General features: G+C 49.5%; 7 protein-coding genes across 7 annotated transcripts; 3 read left to right on the plus strand and 4 right to left on the minus strand.

Moving 5' to 3' along the window:
* Positions 1 to 967: 967 nt before the first annotated feature.
* ASPGLDRAFT_157245 (uncharacterized protein) lies at positions 968 to 4,161 on the minus strand. Its single transcript, XM_022542388.1, has 2 exons — positions 3,462 to 4,161; positions 968 to 3,422 (listed from the first exon to the last, which is right to left on the minus strand). The coding sequence occupies exons 1-2, from the start codon at positions 3,873 to 3,875 to the stop codon at positions 1,146 to 1,148; spliced, it is 2,691 nt and encodes an 896-aa protein (XP_022397053.1). The 5' UTR covers positions 3,876 to 4,161; the 3' UTR covers positions 968 to 1,145.
* An 85-nt stretch (positions 4,162 to 4,246) lies between these two features.
* On the minus strand, positions 4,247 to 5,815 carry ASPGLDRAFT_51566 (uncharacterized protein). The gene has a single exon (XM_022547561.1). The coding sequence runs from the start codon at positions 5,735 to 5,737 to the stop codon at positions 4,373 to 4,375; it is 1,365 nt and encodes a 454-aa protein (XP_022397054.1). The 5' UTR covers positions 5,738 to 5,815; the 3' UTR covers positions 4,247 to 4,372.
* Positions 5,816 to 6,178: 363 nt separating this feature from the next.
* On the plus strand, positions 6,179 to 6,673 carry ASPGLDRAFT_51567 (uncharacterized protein). The gene has a single exon (XM_022547562.1). The coding sequence runs from the start codon at positions 6,292 to 6,294 to the stop codon at positions 6,664 to 6,666; it is 375 nt and encodes a 124-aa protein (XP_022397055.1). The 5' UTR covers positions 6,179 to 6,291; the 3' UTR covers positions 6,667 to 6,673.
* ASPGLDRAFT_865994 (uncharacterized protein) lies at positions 6,573 to 8,431 on the plus strand. The gene is made up of 2 exons (XM_022550394.1): positions 6,573 to 6,666; positions 6,719 to 8,431. Exon 2 carries the CDS (start codon positions 6,788 to 6,790, stop codon positions 8,282 to 8,284), a length of 1,497 nt encoding a protein of 498 aa, XP_022397056.1. The 5' UTR covers positions 6,573 to 6,666; positions 6,719 to 6,787; the 3' UTR covers positions 8,285 to 8,431.
* A 1,088-nt stretch (positions 8,432 to 9,519) lies between these two features.
* On the plus strand, positions 9,520 to 11,057 carry ASPGLDRAFT_39055 (pepsin-like aspartic protease; the record flags this gene model as incomplete). The annotated part of the gene is made up of 4 exons (XM_022545019.1): positions 9,520 to 9,845; positions 9,896 to 10,173; positions 10,229 to 10,477; positions 10,528 to 11,057. The coding sequence occupies 4 exons, from the start codon at positions 9,520 to 9,522 to the stop codon at positions 11,055 to 11,057; spliced, it is 1,383 nt and encodes a 460-aa protein (XP_022397057.1).
* Positions 11,058 to 13,723: 2,666 nt separating this feature from the next.
* Positions 13,724 to 15,863, minus strand: ASPGLDRAFT_135028 (mRNA decapping enhancer EDC3; the record flags this gene model as incomplete). The annotated part of the gene is made up of 3 exons (XM_022541337.1): positions 13,724 to 13,971; positions 14,033 to 15,688; positions 15,749 to 15,863. 3 exons carry the CDS (start codon positions 15,861 to 15,863, stop codon positions 13,724 to 13,726), a joined length of 2,019 nt encoding a protein of 672 aa, XP_022397058.1.
* A 1,450-nt stretch (positions 15,864 to 17,313) lies between these two features.
* ASPGLDRAFT_866663 (uncharacterized protein) lies at positions 17,314 to 18,866 on the minus strand. The gene has a single exon (XM_022550397.1). It carries the CDS (start codon positions 18,705 to 18,707, stop codon positions 17,574 to 17,576), a length of 1,134 nt encoding a protein of 377 aa, XP_022397059.1. The 5' UTR covers positions 18,708 to 18,866; the 3' UTR covers positions 17,314 to 17,573.
* Positions 18,867 to 19,054: the final 188 nt, after the last annotated feature.

Raw genomic sequence — 19,054 nt, forward strand, 5'->3', positions numbered from 1 at the left:
TAACTTAGTACACACTTAGACACCAGCAGTGTGACGGCTCAACGCCGCATCAACAACTGACACAGACAAACGACACCAACACGCCCAACAAGACATTAGTGATGTCAAGCAGACGCCTATAAAACCCCTTCTCCCTCTAGATAGATTTCCTCTTCTCTTTTTTCTCCCAGATTCGATATTCCCGTCGATGGCTACAATAGTTTAGATAGGAATTCGGTTCGTTAATATCTACTATTCCGAGTCCGTGATAACCAGAAGCCTTGCTTACCTGCAACTACATTGGCATCAAACTTGGCAGTGACATACAATACTCTGCTATGCTCTGTGATGGCATGGTACACCATTGTTGCAGTTATCAACAGAGCATTCAAGGGGAATGGGTTGAAGTATCCCCTGGTTGATGAGTGTCTTGCCGATGCATATCATCCTTTGGCGCCAAAGAAGAGGTCTACAATGCATTGAATTAGGATTGGAGCCAACCAACGCCTGTAACCAGCAGACTAGATGGGTTATGTTGAAATTAGCAACTGCCAACTCATGGGAAGCCCTGGCATAAAGTCACCTGCTGTCCTGCCATCTGTGACACACCCAGACTTCAAGATCAGTGTAATGGCTGTATCAGTGCCACGTCTCTGGCATTTCCTTGTGAGTGGGATCATTGGTTGAAAGGCCTCCTGTGAGAAGATTTTGGATGTTTCTTGGGTGTGTGTGGGGTGGGGTTCAGCCATTCAGGAACCCTTCATTCAGGTGGGATCAGTGGATCACCATCAGGCCAAGTTTAGTTCCCATTCAGCACACAACCACCACAGTTTGGATATCCAACAATCAATTCTTCCATGGCCTACAGTATGTGTCCTTTTTCCAGGTGATTCTGATTCTGGGTGTCAACTGAGTTGAGTGATAGACCGTAGACAATACTACTTCTGCATCTTTTCAGCGTACTACTCGAGTACTTATATATGTTGACCCGTGAATTAAACCATTGTTGGAAGCTAGAACTAAAGAATCCGATAGCTGCAATGCTTGAAAACATCACAATAACAGGCCATGGAAACATAAAAACGAGAAACTGACCCGAAACATGCCAGACAAGTCTAGGAGCTAAAGTAGTAACAAGCATCATAACCCTGAAGCACTCTCGCGACCTACAAAACCATCTGCCACTTAACCCTTTTCTCCCGAATCATCGCCAACAACCCCAGCGGCAAAAACTTCTTATCCACAATACTCAATCCCCCAAAGTCCCTGATCAGATCCTCAGAGTACAACTGCAAGATCCATTTCTCCTCCTCATCCAAGTTCCCAAGATCCACCACCTTCCGCGCGCGCGTCAGGGCTGCCTCCGTTGCCTGCGTCAGTTTCACCCTCTGCTCGGTCGGAACGCCCAGCAGCTTCACGTAGCAGTTGCGGAGGTCGTAGCTGCTGGTCTCGCGGAACTTGCTCCACTCGTCGAAGGACATGAAGGTGCGCTGCTCGGAGTGGGGAATAAGGGGTGGCTTGCCAGCCTCATTTACATTCTGAAGGCGGTAGTTAAGGGATCGGTCCGTCATATTGTTGAAGTCCTCCTGGTCTGACAGGTACCGCTCGAACTCGCGTTTCTTGAAGTCATCCAAGAACTTGGTTGGTTTGAATTGTATGCCGTCGCGGATCAACAAAATGGCGATGAATGGGTTGCGCAGCGCAAGACCGCCGAGTTTCTCGGGCAGGAAGAAGAATGCGTCGGGGATGGTATCAATGTTCGAAAGCTCGAAGCGGGAGCGGATCATTTGGCGCAGGTGATCGGTGACAGTGGGTGCATCGGGGTTCTTGAAGAGAGTCTTGTTCATCTTCTCGTACGAGGCCAGGATTGAGTCCACGTGGGGTCCTCCGAAGCAGTTCGCCGGCAGGCCAAATGTGCTCTTGAAGAAACGACCGATGCAACTGTTCCATGTGCGGATCCACGAGATAGCCACATTATCGCAGTTTTTAAGCTGCATCTGCAGCTGCTGCACATGTGCGTCTACTTGGGTTTGGTCAATGACCCAGTCTCCCGACTCGCTGTCCAGTGTCAGAAACCCAAACTTAACTGGTCCTCGCGGCAGTCGAGACACGATACCGGCGTCTTTGACACTTGAGAGGTAGACAGAGCCCGTTTTCTCGTAGTTGATCGTTAGGCCAGTCACTTGAGCAAATTCCTGTATCACCTCCCAAGCGTGAGCGCACGGGGCTGGCTCACCACAAAGCCACAGGTCATCGTGTTGACGATACAGAAGCATGCCGGTTTCCTGGTTGACTGCCATGTCCATGAAGAACAGAACCAGCTCGCCGAGGAACTTCTCGGATGCATGTGCCACCGGGACACCGCATCTGCGGGTGCGAGGTCCTTTCTGGTCTCGGTTTTCTGACGCTTGGTCCATGTTCAGAGGCGACTCAAGATACTTCTTGAAGAAACTGATCCAGTCCTCTGAAAATCCCACGAACCGCATCACGGCAAAAATGGTGCTGTGCGAGAGACACGTTCCATACCATTTCAGATCTGACTGGACAATGGCAGCTCCACCGTACAGTTGTCGATGAAAGAGGATCTCAGTGGCAAGCTTCCTCAGGAGCTTTTGCTTGATGTTCTTCTCGTCTTCCCTGGGGGATGGCTCGTCATCGTCATCGTCGCCGTAGTCATCGTCGTCGTCGCTGTAGTCATCGTCGTAGGCCCCACCCCGTTCGATCAATGTCTCCTGCGTCGCAGGCAATTGAGACAGAAAGTAGCTTTTGATGAACTCAGATCTCCGCCGATCCTTCACTCCTCCTGATGCTCCTCTCGAGCCCAAGTAGTACTCCCTCCGCAGCTCCTCGTGCTCCGTCATGGACGGTCTCGTAGACCACTTCCATAAGTCAGAAGTTTCCACAAACCGCCGCAAGACCTCCTTGAAACGATTGCACAGCTTGACGCCAATATACTGTACAAAAATTGTCTGCAACACATCCTCGTCCATCCAGATCCGATATCTTCCGTTCCACTGGGGCCGCGGCAGCACGGGGATCCCGCCCTCGCCCGCATGCCAGTCCCAGTTCTTCAAATCAGCATATCGAAAATTCAACACGTCCGCGATCTCATTCAGAGCTAGCTCGTTGTCCAGGAGCGACTTGAGCATCACCTGCCGCTCCTCGCTAAGGAGATCCTCCATCGTCAAGCCCCGGATACACGCTGACAAAGTCGTCACATTGAACGGCTCGTCCTCCTTCCACTGCTCAGTGGTCTCTTCGCGAATCTCCTGGCGTAGATCTTCCAGAGCTTTTGCGCCTTTTTCGCCGGGGAAGAGTTTGTTCAAGAACGCATGGATGTCTCCCTCGTTCGTGTCCACCGGAGTGAAGACAACAGCCTCGAATGTATCGCACAGCTTCTTCAATCCCTGCTTCTGTCGCTCATCTGCCAGCAAGTCGAGCTCCTTGACTGATGGCGATCTCGCCTCGATATCGACATTGACATCTGCATTGGCGTTTTTGTCGGATGGGACGGGGGGGTCCACCCACTCCATCAACAACCTCGAGTACAAATCCGCCATAGCCAGCTTCGCACTTCGCGTATTCAGTCTCTCAACAAGACACTTCTCAAACCCCTCCAGCTTCTTCTTTGGGATAGAAGAGTCATGTTGTGCTTGCTGCAGATAGCGTCGGATGCTGGTGAGTGCAGGGTCCTGTGTCGATTCGGTCTGCAGCTCATTGACGGCAGATAGGAGCAGGCTAATTCGTTCATGAATGTCGGGGTGGGAGTTTGAGGTCTGGAGGATGTCCGTCTTGCGGGTCTCGTAGGCATTCCGCTGCTTCTCCAGCTCGCGGACTTTGCTGTCCGTGAGGGAGAGTATGGTTTGGGAAAGGAGGGCAGAGTCTGTGGACGCCATTGTTGCTATTCTTGACAAGAGAGAGTATACTAGGATACTTGAGGAAGTAGTAAAGGAGAATCGAGTTGTTTGGCGAGGGATGTGAATGGAGGTGAATGAGAGGGTTTAAATAATCGTGTCTCGTATTTCTATTGACTCACAGATGCGGTCGGAGCCTCAAATTGGGTCACAACAAGAAAGGAAAAGAAATGGAATGAATTGAACAGAAAGAAGAAGAAGAAGAAGGCAGGTACGGTACTGGTCATGGTGATACTACAATAGCGGCGTCTCGATGAGAATAACTACCACAACGCTTGGCATCGTGTCAAGCCAGGCATGACATATACACAGCGGTGAATTTATTCGTTTTATCAAAGGCATCTGTAGCTAATTGAGACCAGCAAAAGAGTTGTTGTGGTCTTAGGGCTCGGGCTTGTTGCGGTAAGTTTAAATGAGATTAAATCAGGTATTCTAGGGCAAGACAAAAAATGCAGATGTGTACGCAGATCCCCAACATGTCATCGACTCCCCTTTGGCTTCTCCGGTAACTGAGGAGCAATTTTCTGCTTAATATCACTGCTATCCAACTTATTCCTGGGGGGTGCCGGCTCTAACCGCAAAATGAGACTGGCAATTATCGCTTCAAGCATGCGAAGGATGACCAGGAAAGGCGATAGCGGCGGTTGGCAGGAATATGGTTTAACAGGCTGATCACTTGTTGATGTTATTGCTGCATCTGCTGCTGCTGTTGGTGATGCTGTAGATGTTGTTGGCCTGTCTTGACCATCTACCAACGTTGTGGACGACGAAGGCGAAGAGTGGATGCTGGGCTCGGTTCCTTGGCTCTCACTGTCAATGCTCCGTGTCGCAGATATGGGGTCTTGGGCCGATGGACCGTCCAGATGCTCATTATTACAATGCATATTCATTGAGGCCTGTGACTGGATGTCAGGCGAATGGGAAGCAGAAGGCAGCCCCTGAAACAAAGACGGCATGGAATTCGGAACCTCCACAGGAACCTCGAGCTGGTTCCGTCTGATCATCTCATGTGGCAAACCCATAGCCAGACGATCAAGGTTGCGGTGAAACTGTTTTGTTTCGCGGACATCGACCAAAGTGACGGCAGACCCCTGATCCCGGTTCGCTTCTGAGGGAAACTTGAAATGTTGAGTTTTGTCCTTCCAGGACTCTTTCAGTTGACGAGTTCGCTTCTGCAATTTGCCTTGGATCTCGACACGTATCCGAAATGTTTCACGGTCATGCTCAAATGCGAAGCCTGTCCGAATCACGTTATTGTGAAATGATTGCGAGTCGAGCTCGTTCTCGGTCAACTCCCACTTCAACGTGCGGTATGTGACCGCATTGTTTGGGGCTTTACCTGGCATCAATTGGCCGGTGAACATCCATCGCCGGACCTCGTTTGTTGTCTTTTCGCTATTTACGCCGACCCCGCCGCTGCTGCATCCCATGGCATTGACCTCCGGCATGAGTTGGTAGACTCGCTTCCTGGGCAATGTCGTCGGTTCGCCGTTAAGATGCTTCGGGCCATAGTAGTCGGTCAACTGGAGTGTATCGTGGTTGAGAACTGTACTTGTGAAGGCGGGCTGTTCCTTCTCAAGCGTCACTAGCACGGTGGCAGACCTGAGCCGACAATCTTGGGGCTGATCGAAATTGAGGTCGACGTATAAAACCCCAGCCGGAGTATATTGATTCAGCACGCCCCATTGGGACTCAGACAGACGGAATCGACAATCCACCCTCACTTTCCCCAGGTTGCGACTAGCCAAGCTTGCAGAGGAAAGCTGCCCGAAGTGGTGGTATGAGCGACCATATTTTCGTGCAAAACGTGGCCGTGTTTGTTGAGATATCGAATCTGGTTCCATTGTTGACAACTAATTCTTCCTGCTCTATCCATGTAATAGGCGAAATCCCAGTCCCTAAAAGGCATTCCTTGTGTGCTCCGCCCCAAAATCAGCCTCATGGATGAGTTGGTCAAAAGTCCAAAGCCTTACCGATCCGTCGTCATCATTTACATCACTACTCATACTAAACCAGTGCGTATGCTATTATCTTCAATCATTACTTGAAGCATCATGAACATTCCAACTATATCAGAGTCCGAAACCGACAGTGATATGGAACGGGAGTCTCGATTTATACGCCCCGGAAACCGTGGTCGGGATGACGATGGCGCCACGGTCGAAGAGCACCTGGATCGCCTACGCAGTCGATATCCCAGAAGAAACGACGGGAGCAATGAAGTTATGTTGCGCCGGAGCTATCGGTCTCTGGTTAATCGCCTTACAAATTCAGATCGAAAACGACCAACAAGCCGCACCAGAGAAAAGAAAGAGAGTGTGACCACGAGCCTCCGGTCGGAGGGTATCAGCTTGTGTTGAGTCCTCGGAATACCAAGGATTGCACTGTGCATTTCGAGATGGGCATCGAGGATGACCTCGAGGTCCAACTGGAGGAGTTCTCACGGCTGAAGCGATTGGGTCATTTCGGCGCCGCTCGAGAGATGTTTCAACGCGAATTGGCAGAGCATACCGCATATTCTCTACCTGTTCTCATTGAGCATGCAGACATGCTGTATGATCAGGGCCATTATCGCGGTTTCTCTGACCTGGTACTCGGGTACCCTCGACGTTTGGCCAAACATGACTTCAGTGCCATTGAACAGTTACTTTTTGAACTCAATGAAGCATTAGCAGAAACGCTTTTCGGTGAGGATCCAGAAATTAGCCACAGATCTTATCTTGGCGAAGCCAGTGCACTATTCAAGGTTAAAAGGGATATCAATTTTATATAGGTATTTGCAGAAGTTCCGTGCGTTTGCCTCAGCTTTTTCTTACCTTCTCCAGGTTCAAATCCTGAATAGGCTTCTGAGAATATGGGCGCTACGTGAAGGCGAGCAGCCAAAAAGGCAAAACATGCGTCGCGTAGTTGAGTCAACTTACAGTCCGGTTTCCATGGTCTTGATCGCTCAAGAGCGCTTCTGGGAGTTGAGAGACTTGATCACGAAAATAGCTAACGTCAACATTGACGACGCATGGCTCGGAATTTTCATGAGCGGTTATGGCGACGATTCCTCACTCCAGGGAATGATCAGTGATTTCACTCCTGGAGCGTACGATGAATCCTCTTATCTGGCATTGCTCGATGTCCTAGTGGCGCTCTCTGGGTACCCCTTCTCTAAGCAATCGTTTTCAAACCCTGATAGCTTGTCAGCATCCGGACGCATTCTCCATCAGGCTCGTCAGGTTTCCAACATCATCGAAACAAAAAGGCCCGAGCTGGTCAAGTCACGGCCGTACCTTCGCTGTATCCTAGCTGAAGCAGAGCATAGCCGTCGTCTTGAAGGTGACGTGATTCGACAATATCTTTCTCGATTCCCAGGTGTCACGGTTTGTAGAAGCTTGGTGCCCATTTACATCCCCAACACTTGTGAGAATCCCGGTTGGCCAGATATCCATGCGCATCCACAGTATACAAGGCTCGTCCAGATCGCACTCAAAACAGCCCGAGCAATGGGAGACTACCAAACCGAAGTCTTATGCCTACAGGAGCTGATATGTCGATCTTCACACCCGCGGGAATTGTTCGAGCAGCTGAAGCAGCAGCAGAGAGAGATGGAGGGCAATTCAATTGCATCCCGACAAACCTGTCTGTCAATGTATCTTTTGCAAGACATGGGATCCTCGCACTCATTGGAAGCCTTTCTAAATGAATACCATCTCGCTAGCTCTCCTACCCGGACTGTTTCACGTCGGACCCAGGACGGACTTACCCAATGGTGCTATGTTATGCTGCAACGAGCCTTTGCCACCTACGCGGGACAAGATAAGGGTGAGGTAGAACTTGGGGTCACTCGTCTTTCATCAAAACTCCCCAATGATGTTTCTTCCATTTCCAATAGGGCGTTTCAATTTAGTCGCCCGCATCGAGTTTCGACCTCATATAGCAGCGATTCCGACTATGATTCTGACGACTACCGCGACCACAAAAAGGAAGCTGAAGTCGGACCGCGCAGGAGGTCCTTCAGTCGTAACAGGATCCTACCATACCCTCCGGGACTATCAGTTCTTCATTCCTTTCCTAAATCGGAAGCTACTGTATTTTGCGGGACTGGACCACCTACTCCCTATCTCCAGCCTCTCACTGATTCGGAAAAAGAGATCCACGACAGCACCAAAGTAGCCAGTGTGGATCAAATGGTTCAAACTGAGGATTCCAATTATAAGCACACTGTAACGCCGCATATCATCATTACTGAGTCATCTACCGAGGCCAATAAAGACCCAGGCAATACCAATAATAGTAACTTATGCCCGGCCCAAGACAAACAGCCACGAGAGGTAGAGGCACCTCCCAAGGATAAACCGTCAAAGCAAGCTCAGGTTCATGAACCTTCGTCGTCTTCAGAGTGACCGGGATCCCTTGTCGGTGCCTAGAATGAAAAATTTGCTACAAAGATCGAAGATAAAAGCCAAGGAAGGACTCGTTACCGATGTGACTATCAGAGAGAATGAATGCATAATGGCTCTTCGGGCTATTTCGGTCAACGGAAAAGAAACGATAAATATGGGATCATTTCTAGAATGTTTGTGCTCTAGGGTAATATTCTATTCACAATAAATGGCTATACAGTAGTAGTAGTAGTAGTAGTAGTAGTAGTAATATGTGCGTCGTCTATTCTGCACCGATGATCCGAAACGGCTGCCATGTGGTTAGCTCGTTTTAGATTTATCGATTCATTCGCTCCAGGCTGTCAACGTTTCAGCTTCAGTCATTGGCATGTGCTAGCCCCGACAATGTAATTGACACTGTTTGAGATGTACTCTACTGTGTATCAACTGCAAATACAATCGGAAGCACCGACAAAAGTAATACCAGTCGGGAATCAAATACCCAACCAACCCGACAACGTTTCACACATCTTCGAATCCAGTCAGGATCTCAATACCATTGGCACTCGCTTGTCAGATTTCCCACCCCTGGCTGCCTGTCGCATATTAAACCTGACACCAAACAATCTACTGTCAATCAATCCGATCCGACGGATAGGCGATCTTCAACTGCTTATTGGTACAAGTGCATAAGCAGCACTGACCAGCCGGAGTTCGCCGGTGGGGACTCAGTTAGACACATAACACTATGGAGGTGGGGTCTCCATCGTATCCTATACCGACTCGACCCTGTCCACACTGCAGTACGCCCAGCGCCCAGACGTGACAGTGTCGGGGATGGCAGGTGGGATTGGAATTATTCACTGTTGATTCGCTCGAATAGTGTAAGATTTGGGGGGAACTGAAGGAAAAGCAAAGTGAATGTCGCTTACAACTGTCGTGCGAGGTGAATGGTCTGGGCATTGTTACGCGGCAGGTTAGGGTCGATTCCCGCTTCTGGGGTAGTGTCTAGCGGGTCGACAATATAAAGGCCCCGTGTCGGAGTATGAAATTGATGAGGATATAAAGAAAGCTTTCTCTTGTGGCTCAACTGTTTTTCACTTCATTATCTCTAACCGCCGTGAAGTGAGTCGAGTATTCACTTGCTTTGTGCTTCTGTCTTTCTATTTGCCAACTTCGGCGCTTATATTTCTTCACTCATTTATTTTTCCTCTTTTCTCGGCCTGGTGCCTGAGATTTCATTCTCTCTCCTCAAAATGCTCGTCCTTAATGCAATTACACTTCTCGCTGGCCTGTCGACTGTGTCGGCAGTGCCTATGGCCCAGCCGCGTCGTCGAGGCTTCACTCTCAACCAACTCATCAAGCCCACGACCCAAGGATTAGCGCGAACTATCAACCTTCCTGGGATATACGCCGGTGCATACACCAAGTTCGGAAAGAGCGTGCCTGCGGATCTCAAATCTGCTGCGGAAAATGGCACTGCTGTCGCTAAACCGGAGGAGAATGACAAGGAGTACTTGACGCCAGTGAAGATCGGGGGTACGACGCTAAATTTGGATATTGATACTGGGTCTGCGGATCTGTAAGCCGTCTTTATTCCCTTGTATCGTCAACAATGGCTAACAAGTCTAGGTGGGTGTTCTCGAGCGAGCTATCTACCACCGCACAGAGTGGGCACAGCATCTACAAGCCAGCCTCCAACGCGACCAAGATGGAAGGATATAGCTGGGAGATCTCCTACGGCGACGGAAGCGGTGCGATAGGCGACGTCTACAAAGACACCGTTACTGTCGGTGGTGTCACAGCGCACGGCCAAGCAGTCGAAGCGGCCAAAAAAATCAGTCGGTCGTTCGTTTCTGATAAGAATAATGACGGCTTGATGGGGTTGGCTTTCAGCTCTCTTAACACTGGTAGGTTGTCCCAGTCTTCTGTTTATGACTTGAATGGGGACTTATAATAGAATAGTCAAACCCCATGCCCAGAAAACCTTCTTCGACACCGTCAAGGACGACCTCGATGAACCTGTGTTCGCGGTAGCACTCAAGCACCAGGCGGCAGGCTCATACGACTTTGGATACATCGACAAGTCTAAATACACCGGTTCACTCACATACACCGAAGTCGACAGCACAGACGGATACTGGATGTTCACAGCGGAGGGCTACGGTATCGGCGATGGTGACGCCAACTCAACCCCCCTGACTGGGATTGCAGGTAAGCACCACATACATACTTTATCATTGACAATATACTAATCATGTCAGACACCGGTACCACCCTCCTCATGCTCCCCGAAGAAGTCGTTGACGCATACTACAAACAAGTCTCTGGCGCAAAGAGGAACGCAATGGCTGGTGGCTACGTCGTTCCCTGCGATGCTGAACTGCCAGACTTTACCACCGTTATTAGCAGCACCATCAGCAGCGGCTCCGGTAGCAGCACCGGTAGCAGTACCGGTAGCAGCCCCAGCAGTAGCAGTACCCCCGGTTTTGGCGGCGGTTTCGGTGATGGTGGCCTTGGTAGCCTCGGTGGACTCCTTAGCGACGACTTTGGTAGTGGTATTTTCTCCAACAAGAGGAGCACCAGCAGTAGTGGAAGTGGAAGCTACAAAGCCGTCACGCCTGGCAAGCACATCAAAATGTCCGCCATTGACGAGGAAGGGTCGAGCTGTTTTGGGGGCATTCAGAGTAACTCTGGGATGTCGTTTTCGATCTTTGGGGATGTGTTCTTGAAGAGTCAGTACGTGGTTTTTGATCCTGAGAAGCCGCGATTGGGATTTGCGCCTCAGGCTTGATTTCTTTTCGGTTTTTTACGAGCTTTGTTTGATATGATTCTCTAGAGATATATATTTGTGCCCTGTGATGTACGCGCTGGGAGTGTACGGTACTGGAGAAAGAAAAAATATAAAACAGACTACGACAAGACAGGAGTTCGAACACAGAACCACTGCGGCCTGCGGGATCAACCATAATGTCCACCGTACAACATTAATACGGCCATTACCACTATGAGAAGCGCAGACCACTGGGCCATCTTGGTGTAGCTGTTTAGACGTATATACGCTTTGGTGGACTATAACTCTACTTTGGCTAGGCATCAATTCCTAGAAAGAAGGCATCACCAAACATGCCAGGCAGACTTGTTCTATTCAAATGCTGCCTTCTAAGCACAGATGAGTGCGCTTCCCTGGGATGTTCGAAAGCGATCCCAAGCTTGAACTTCTAACGAAAATCCCGGGCTTGATGGGGATCCAGGTGGAGGCGTTGAGTATGGGTATTAAAACCGGTCTTGATCCCTGAGCTCTCTCCAGTGTTATCTCTAGACATAGAAGCATGGACATATTGATATTCTCAAACTTGACATCTCCACCATTCAGAACTTGTTTCTTGAAGCAACTAACTTTTCAGCTCCAGCTCTCTGTCGGAACTATGATCACATCGTCTATTAGCAATCCTTCAATTAGAGTGATCAAGAGACAGTTACCATGTTTTTTCCCTGGTCCTGAATTGACATGGCAAAAAAGGAGGACAAATTCGACAGCGGCTTCTCACAATGTCGAGCATTGTAATACCTCCCTCGGCGCTTGATTCGGTGGCGTTACATTCTCACAGTGTCTTCCATCTGCTCGTCCACTTCCCCCCGCGTGATGAACTTGCCGGTGCATAGGCGCGGACTACATATCAGAGTGTCAAAAAGTTGGTGGAGAGGGTGTCGGATCTCACTTTATCTCAGATTACTATAAGTATAGAAAGGAGATCAACCGATGCGCAGAGAACGTGACAAGTCGGCGTGCAAATTTCCAAGGAACAGAACGAATGTCTGCAGGGTTTGTTGTATTATTGTACTGTGCCTCAACGTTAGTATCAACATTGAATGCAGTGTATACCCAATGCTTGCGGTTTATATCATGGCGTGTTCGACAGTTTGTTTGAGCGTGGCGTGCTCGAGACGACTCGTATATGTGTGTCCGTGATTCTTGACTTCGAAAGGAGCGTCGATATAATCGTGAAAGAGTCCAAATATCGTAAAGTATCTCAGACAAGTGATGAGGGGGGTCCAGACCAGCTAAAGCTAAAGACTATTTGTGGTTTGATCTTGAGACGTGTATGTGTTGGTTTACCAATGGCTGGGGTGCCGCGGACCTAACCGACATGGTATTTCTTGATAAGACTCCATAGGGCCTTTATAGTTCCTTTTCTCTCTGTAAATGTGTCTGGTAGCCTTTTACGAGGCCGAACGTTGCAAGCAGTGTTGTTGCAATTGCTGTTGTGTTTGCTGAAGCGTGTTAATCCATGTATCTTCAGGCCGTTGCTGAGTCTTTTCAGGGTTTGGCAGCAGGTGATTTTTAATTGTGTTTTAGAATGTTGTTCTTCCCTTGCTGCTGAGTGTTTTTTTTTTTTTTTTTTTTTTTTTTTTTTTTTTTTTTTTTTTTTTTTTTCAGTCAGTTCCGCTCGTATGTATGGAAATGGAATGGCGAATGGCGAATGGGCGGTTGCTTCCCGTTCCCACATTATATGTAGTCATGCATGAACAAAAAGAGACAGTAACGCAGTACAGCGTTTAAGGTGCCAATATCTCTCACACTTGCCATAACTAGGGCTGGGAATGTAGACCTTTCAACCACCCTTTCCTGTCCCATCTGGAATTGAGTGCGAGATGGTCCGTTTTTCTTATATCCCGTCCAAATCCGTGCCGAGAACGTCTTACTGGTCGGTTTTGGGCTTCTTTTACTTTCGTCTTCTTGCCCTTCGCCGAGAGCAAGATTTCCAAGACAGGGATTTGAACATCCGCGTTCAGCTAGCTATGGTCGATCAGACCGGTATGCACGCGACGTCCAGCGTTGTGAGTTCGACAGCCTTTAAGTCCTCGTTCTCCATAGCTTTAGGGCTCATTGGGCGCTTGAATCGATCACACCGCCGTCTTATTTGTTGCTGTATCGCGGGATAAGGTTCTAGTCTCCAGCATCGCAGCCATGCGGATGATTCAACTGGTACAAACCCCTGTAGAATTTTCCCACAAGGGACAAGAACGTCCTTGCTCATGTTGTCTATAGGGTGAATTCCCAAAGCACTTCTATCAGCGGTAATATCGCCTTTGGATGGGTCATTTGAGCCTCGTTCTCCCGGTTTGGCTTTTCTCTTTTCTACCTTCTGCTGCTCTTTTCTTTAAGCATGGGCACTTGGTGGAATCCAGCCGTGCTTTGAAGGCTTGCAAATTCTTTCCGATTGACTTTATTGTCGTTCACTTCACGAGTACTCACGCTAGGAACAATACTGAAAAGGGCCGAAGCTATTTCTTTAATCATGAATTCATAGTATGGAATAAAACTGGCTAATATACACAACACAAAGTACAAAACTGCTTTTATGGACATCATTCATAGAAACAAGCGCACATGGGAATCAAGAGATGGAATGTACAACCAAACATTCAAAACAGGCATGAACATTCATAAAAGACCTAGGCGACAGGTGGCTGATAGCGAAGGGGCACCACCCAACGGTTTCCAAAATCAATGCCGTGGCGACGGCGTGTTCCGTATTTCCTCCATACGACCTGCGGTATTCCGATATCTGCGACGGAGATGCTCCATGATTGTCCTTCTCCGGAGAGCAAGGCATTCATCACCCCCGTTTTCGGGGCCGCGAGACAAACGACTGATTTTGAGTTGATGCATAGTCGACTAGTTTCAAGTAGAGTCACCTCACCTGTAGGATTAATAGATTAGTTTTCGCCAGGAAATGACATTATTACCGGAGGATAACTTACCACTAGCAGCAGAGAAGCCTGACGGAATATCGACAGACAGCATGTCGACATTGCTTCGGTTAGCCCACGAAATCATCTCAAAAGCCGTGGTCTGCTGATCGGTGCGGAGGTCTTCAAAAGCCATGTGCATGCCAAACAAGGCATCAAGAACCAAATCAGGCTCAAAGTCGTTACTCGACAACCGCGCTGACAGTTCTTCCCAACGCAACACTCGACCGCCAACCTTCTTGAACACATCCAGCTGCTTGCGGCAACTTTCCAGTAGTTCACTTTCCTGCTGTAGCCCCAACATGCAAGCAGTTACGCGATGACCCCGATTGCGAAGATGGCGGGCTGCGGAGATAGCACGAGCTCCGGTTTTGTGGTTTCCCCCGAGGACCAGCATTGTCGGGGCAGCAGAATCGTTAGGAAGTAAGCCAACAGCTGCCTCCGCGATGCATCTCCCAGCGTTCTCCGTAATCATATCTTCTGTTAGGCCAAGTTCCGCAACGGCGATCTGCTCAACCTCAAACGCCTGTAATGGGTTCACAGTTGGACAACTTCTGTTAGTGGTCGTAAGCCGCAATGATGCCCCGGATCCACCTGGAACATTCACTTGGGATGCTGAGATGGAATTCTTGCCCGACATAGGGCTCGTGGTGCGAGATGTGTTGAGTTGGTTGCGGCTAAGGGTGTTGACTTGTTGAGGCACCAGAGGCTGACCCAGTATCGCACTGCTCTTTAGAGTCGGGCCGAGTCTCGATCCGGAATATGTGCCACTGCTCAGCTTGGTATCGCTGGCTTCTTGCTCAGTATCCCCGGTCTCGCTTTCCTGGGGACTATCGAGTACATTTTCGGTCCAATGCAGGTTCTTTCCGTTATTCGTCCCCGGCTTGGGAGTCTTCCTGTTAAAGCTCACCAGCCGGTCTTCATCCGCGGTAGTATCATCATTCCTGATCTCTTCAAACACCCGTCTCTTATCGAACTTCGACAAGTTGCTCTGGAAGTCAAATTCTCCCATTTCTTGAATATCGGTCGGGTCCTCCGTGGCCCAGCCATTGGGATCATCGGCATAAGCCTGCCGACCCTTCTTCTTGCGCCGTCGTCCATTAAGCTGTGACGCTCTCTCTTTGCGCGATTGCGGATCCGCAGGTTCGACAAACGCAGTCTGACGCCAACCCTTGGACTTGAGGTTCGTGTTTGAGGTAGCGCCGCCGTCCACTCGAGGTTTTCCCTTGTTACCACCACGGTTCCTTGTATCGATGGGAGCAGATCCGTCCAATTCATTCCCCTGTGTCGCGCTGTACGCTGCAGCCGTCCGGCTGCCCGTGTCAAGTTCCAGATTGCTGAAAGGTTCTGAAAGCGCAGCGGAAAGGTTTACATTTCCCGGACGAATTTGTTGCTGCGGGGGATAGGCCTGTTGGGAGCTTGGAGCCGTGGGAGGGACAGGTCCGCCCGATTCATTAGTGCCAGGTTGGTTCAGGGGAGGCTTCGAGAAGCTTAGAATAGCCGGATCGACAAAGGGCTGGGCCTGGGGGGCTTTGGGGGTCTCGCTTGGTGGAGGTGCATGTTGAGCTGGCGGTGCGGAGCTTTTTGACGGCCCAAGAGACAAATCTGCTATGTCGGGCGCGTCGAGAGAGAAGGTCGGTAGGACTTGACCGGTCCACGAAAGCGTCACTGGTTTTTGTATCAGATGAATGTCCGGATAAATTCAAGGGCCACATTCATTTCACATACCGTTCTGGAGTATCAGACGCTGACCGATGACATTAGCCACTTGCCCTTGGATCGTCGCATTTGGCGGCGTTTTGAGGGTCACGAGGACGTTGAATCCGATAAACTCGGTTGCCATGGTGCAAAAATATCCCGCATAAGAACAACGAGACACAGGTCAAGCGTTCAGCACAAACCGTGGCAGAGAATTGGGGAAGCAAAAACCGCGAGAGATCGTCGCAAAGAGTGACTGCTGGAATCGTCAGCTTGGACCGCAAAAATCACGTGCGCTCTATCTTATCGCTTATCGTGCGTGGGGCAGGGTTATCGATTAGGAACCGTATAGTAGAGAGTCATGGAGAAGTTCAAATTCGTCTATGGCATATAATTACCGTGTATAATAAATAGTCTGTGACAACGCCTTTTCCGTTATGTGATGGGCCCGTATCGGCCTCATCTACCCATGGATATCAATATATGTATGCGTAGAACGAGTAGTATAACAAGAAAATAATCCATGAAAAATATAAAACCCAAAAAAAATCACCCATACATTTGCTCCAGATAGTCTTCGTCGTCAAGTTCGTCTTTGAATTCACTCCCGTCATCTTGGCCACCGGACTTGTTCGTTTTGAGGACATCGGTGATGCTAACGAGTTTCGAGTAAAAGTCGATGACCTTCGGATGGACCATGACTTTACGTGCGTCAAAGCGTGTCACCTGAAGACCTGCTTGCGAGGTCGCACGACTCAGAGCAACATAGGCCTGTCCTTTCTCGAATACGCGGCCAAGATCAACCTTGACTCGTTGTAAGGTTTGTCCTTGAGCCTTATGGATGGATAAAGCCCAGGCGAGGATCAGTGGAATCTGTTGGCGCTGAGCCTGCACTTCTCCGTTTGGAAGTTCGATCTTCCAAGTCTCGGGCTGGCAAAGCAGATGTCTTTCGGTTCCATCAGGTTGGATAAAACATACCAATGGCCACTTTGGGCCTGGGGCAGCGTCTTGGTTGGCATGAGATTTGATCTTTTTGCGCGCCCGCATGTCCTCGTCTTCATCCCCTTCGCCAGCAAAATCTTCCTCTTTTTTCATGTAGTGGTCGAATGTGCCTTCGTCCATGAATGCCACCACTCGCCCAATGGAGCCATTGACGAGCGTTTCTTCCATATTCTTGATAAGCATCACCTGCGCACCCTTCTTAAGATGAATAGTAGGGGGCGCCATGCAGTTCGCAAGCAACTTATCCCGATATTGAACTTCTTTAATAGAGCCTGAATCTACTGCGTTAAAAGTCATCAGGTCTCCAGAAAGCCTGGTCATGCGCACACCATTCGCATTTTCGACTTCGTTGCGCGTAGGGAAACTGAGGCTGTTAGAACGCGTCATGGTAAGATTCAATGTACGGGGAGATCCTTACAGCTCAGTGGCTTCAAGCGAATCTTGGAAGTTCAGCGGCCGGGCGAGTTTTTTGAAGGTCTCAATCGACTGAGCATTCAGTTTGCCAAGTCGCATTTGATTGAGCATATCTGCAAACTCTGGATCCTTTTGACGGAAGACATGGGTCAGGAGAATTGTATGTTGGATGGATGTGTTCCACGTGGCTGCTGAGAATGCAAACTTCGCTTCACGGCCCCCTTCAGGTACTGGAGGTAGCTGGAAGAAATCGCCTGTGACCACAAGCTGAATACCACCAAAAGGTCGGCCATTATTCCTTATCCGCCGTGCTATTTCTTCGAGCTTATCGAATAAATCGCCATCAACCATTGACACTTCATCAACAACCAGGACCTTAGTTCGTAACCAGCGAGCCCGCGCCTTCTGGTTTCGTTTGATCTGCAAGGAGTTAGTAATCCTATGCTATCTGGAAAGAAACAGAAAACGAGATTACCTTTTTGACAAGCTCAGGGACCGCCTCCTTTCCCAGTCCAATACCAGCAAAACTGTGGAGTGTAACACCCTCAATATTACAGGCAGCAAGTCCTGTAGAAGCTGTCACGGCCACTCTGTCTGGCTCCCTCCGGTATTTGATGCGAAGCTGCTTGATGATTTCTCTCATCAAAACAGATTTACCAGTTCCTGCAGAACCAGTGAAGAATATACTCTTCCCAAGCTGGACAACAGCATCAAGAACATGCCTTTGCTCATCACTGAGAAACACAGGTGCAAGATGGGCATTGGCTGGGCGTTTTTGTTCTGGTTTCTGGTTTTTAGACTGTCGTCGCAACTCTTTCTGCTCATCTTTGATTGCGCTGGCTGTCTTATTCCAGATAGCAGTAGATTTTGGCTTCCGAGCTGGCGTTACCGGCGGAGGCGCGCTTTTCGTTACCAGTTCTTCCTTGTTGAGCCATGGCACGGTTCGAGGCTTGGACGACGGGGGTATTTGTACTCTGCTAGGTTTCGGTGGCTGAAAATGTGACGGAGGAGAGGACGACCAAGGTAATTGTATACTGCTAGGAGGAGCTTCCTCATCAGGCACTGGCGGTAGATCCGGATATGTTACAACCAAGTCGTCATCATCTCCCGGGGAATCCTTCTGTCTCGAGACACTTGTATCCGGGCGTACGGTACTCTGGGTTTGGATCGGAGGGTCTGGGTCTTCGAAATTCAAGTCATCGTCATCGTCGAAATCGTTCTCGTCAAAGTATACGGCGCTGTGTAGGGACCCCAAACTCGACTCCCCGGCACTCTCGATCTTCCGTTTGACGCCGGACGACTGTGGTGGTTTCGACTGGGAGACCGTATTGCCTTGCAGAAGATTCGACTGGAGCGGTTTGGCAGTGCTAGCGGTAGCGGAATGATCCTTAACGGCCCTCTTGAACATTGTTCTTGATCTTCGACCTGACGTTGAGTATGCAGCGGCGCTTTGCGGTCCTAGTGCTGAACCATGCAAGAACTGGCGAATTGAAGACAGGCCTCTTGATCTGGACGTAACCGCATACATAGAACGGCTTGTCAGGGGAAATGAACGACGGCCGAGGCTGAGCATAGAGGGCTGATCGGGGAAAAGTTTGGCGGCGCGTCCCTCCTCGAACGCGCCCTATCACACGTGACTGCTGATAAGACCAGAGTCTTGAACTAGCCTAATTCAGCAGGAAATGATACCCTAGGGAGTTTGGTGTATGGCAATCTGATCGGGATATTCAGCCTCAGTCTACATTTAATCCAGCAGTCGAATCACAAATGTGTCTGCAAACCAGATAAACGATTCGTTATCGATCTCTTATCGCTGCCTCCGCGTGTAGATCATGTGACCGCGTACTGTATCGCGCCTCGCGGGAACCAATGCGGCGGCCGGAATATCATATCAAATTGGCTTTCTCATTATGGACGAGC

This window comes from Aspergillus glaucus (assembly GCF_001890805.1).
Source record: "Aspergillus glaucus CBS 516.65 unplaced genomic scaffold ASPGLscaffold_24, whole genome shotgun sequence".
Classification (NCBI taxonomy): Eukaryota; Fungi; Ascomycota; class Eurotiomycetes; order Eurotiales; family Aspergillaceae; genus Aspergillus; species Aspergillus glaucus.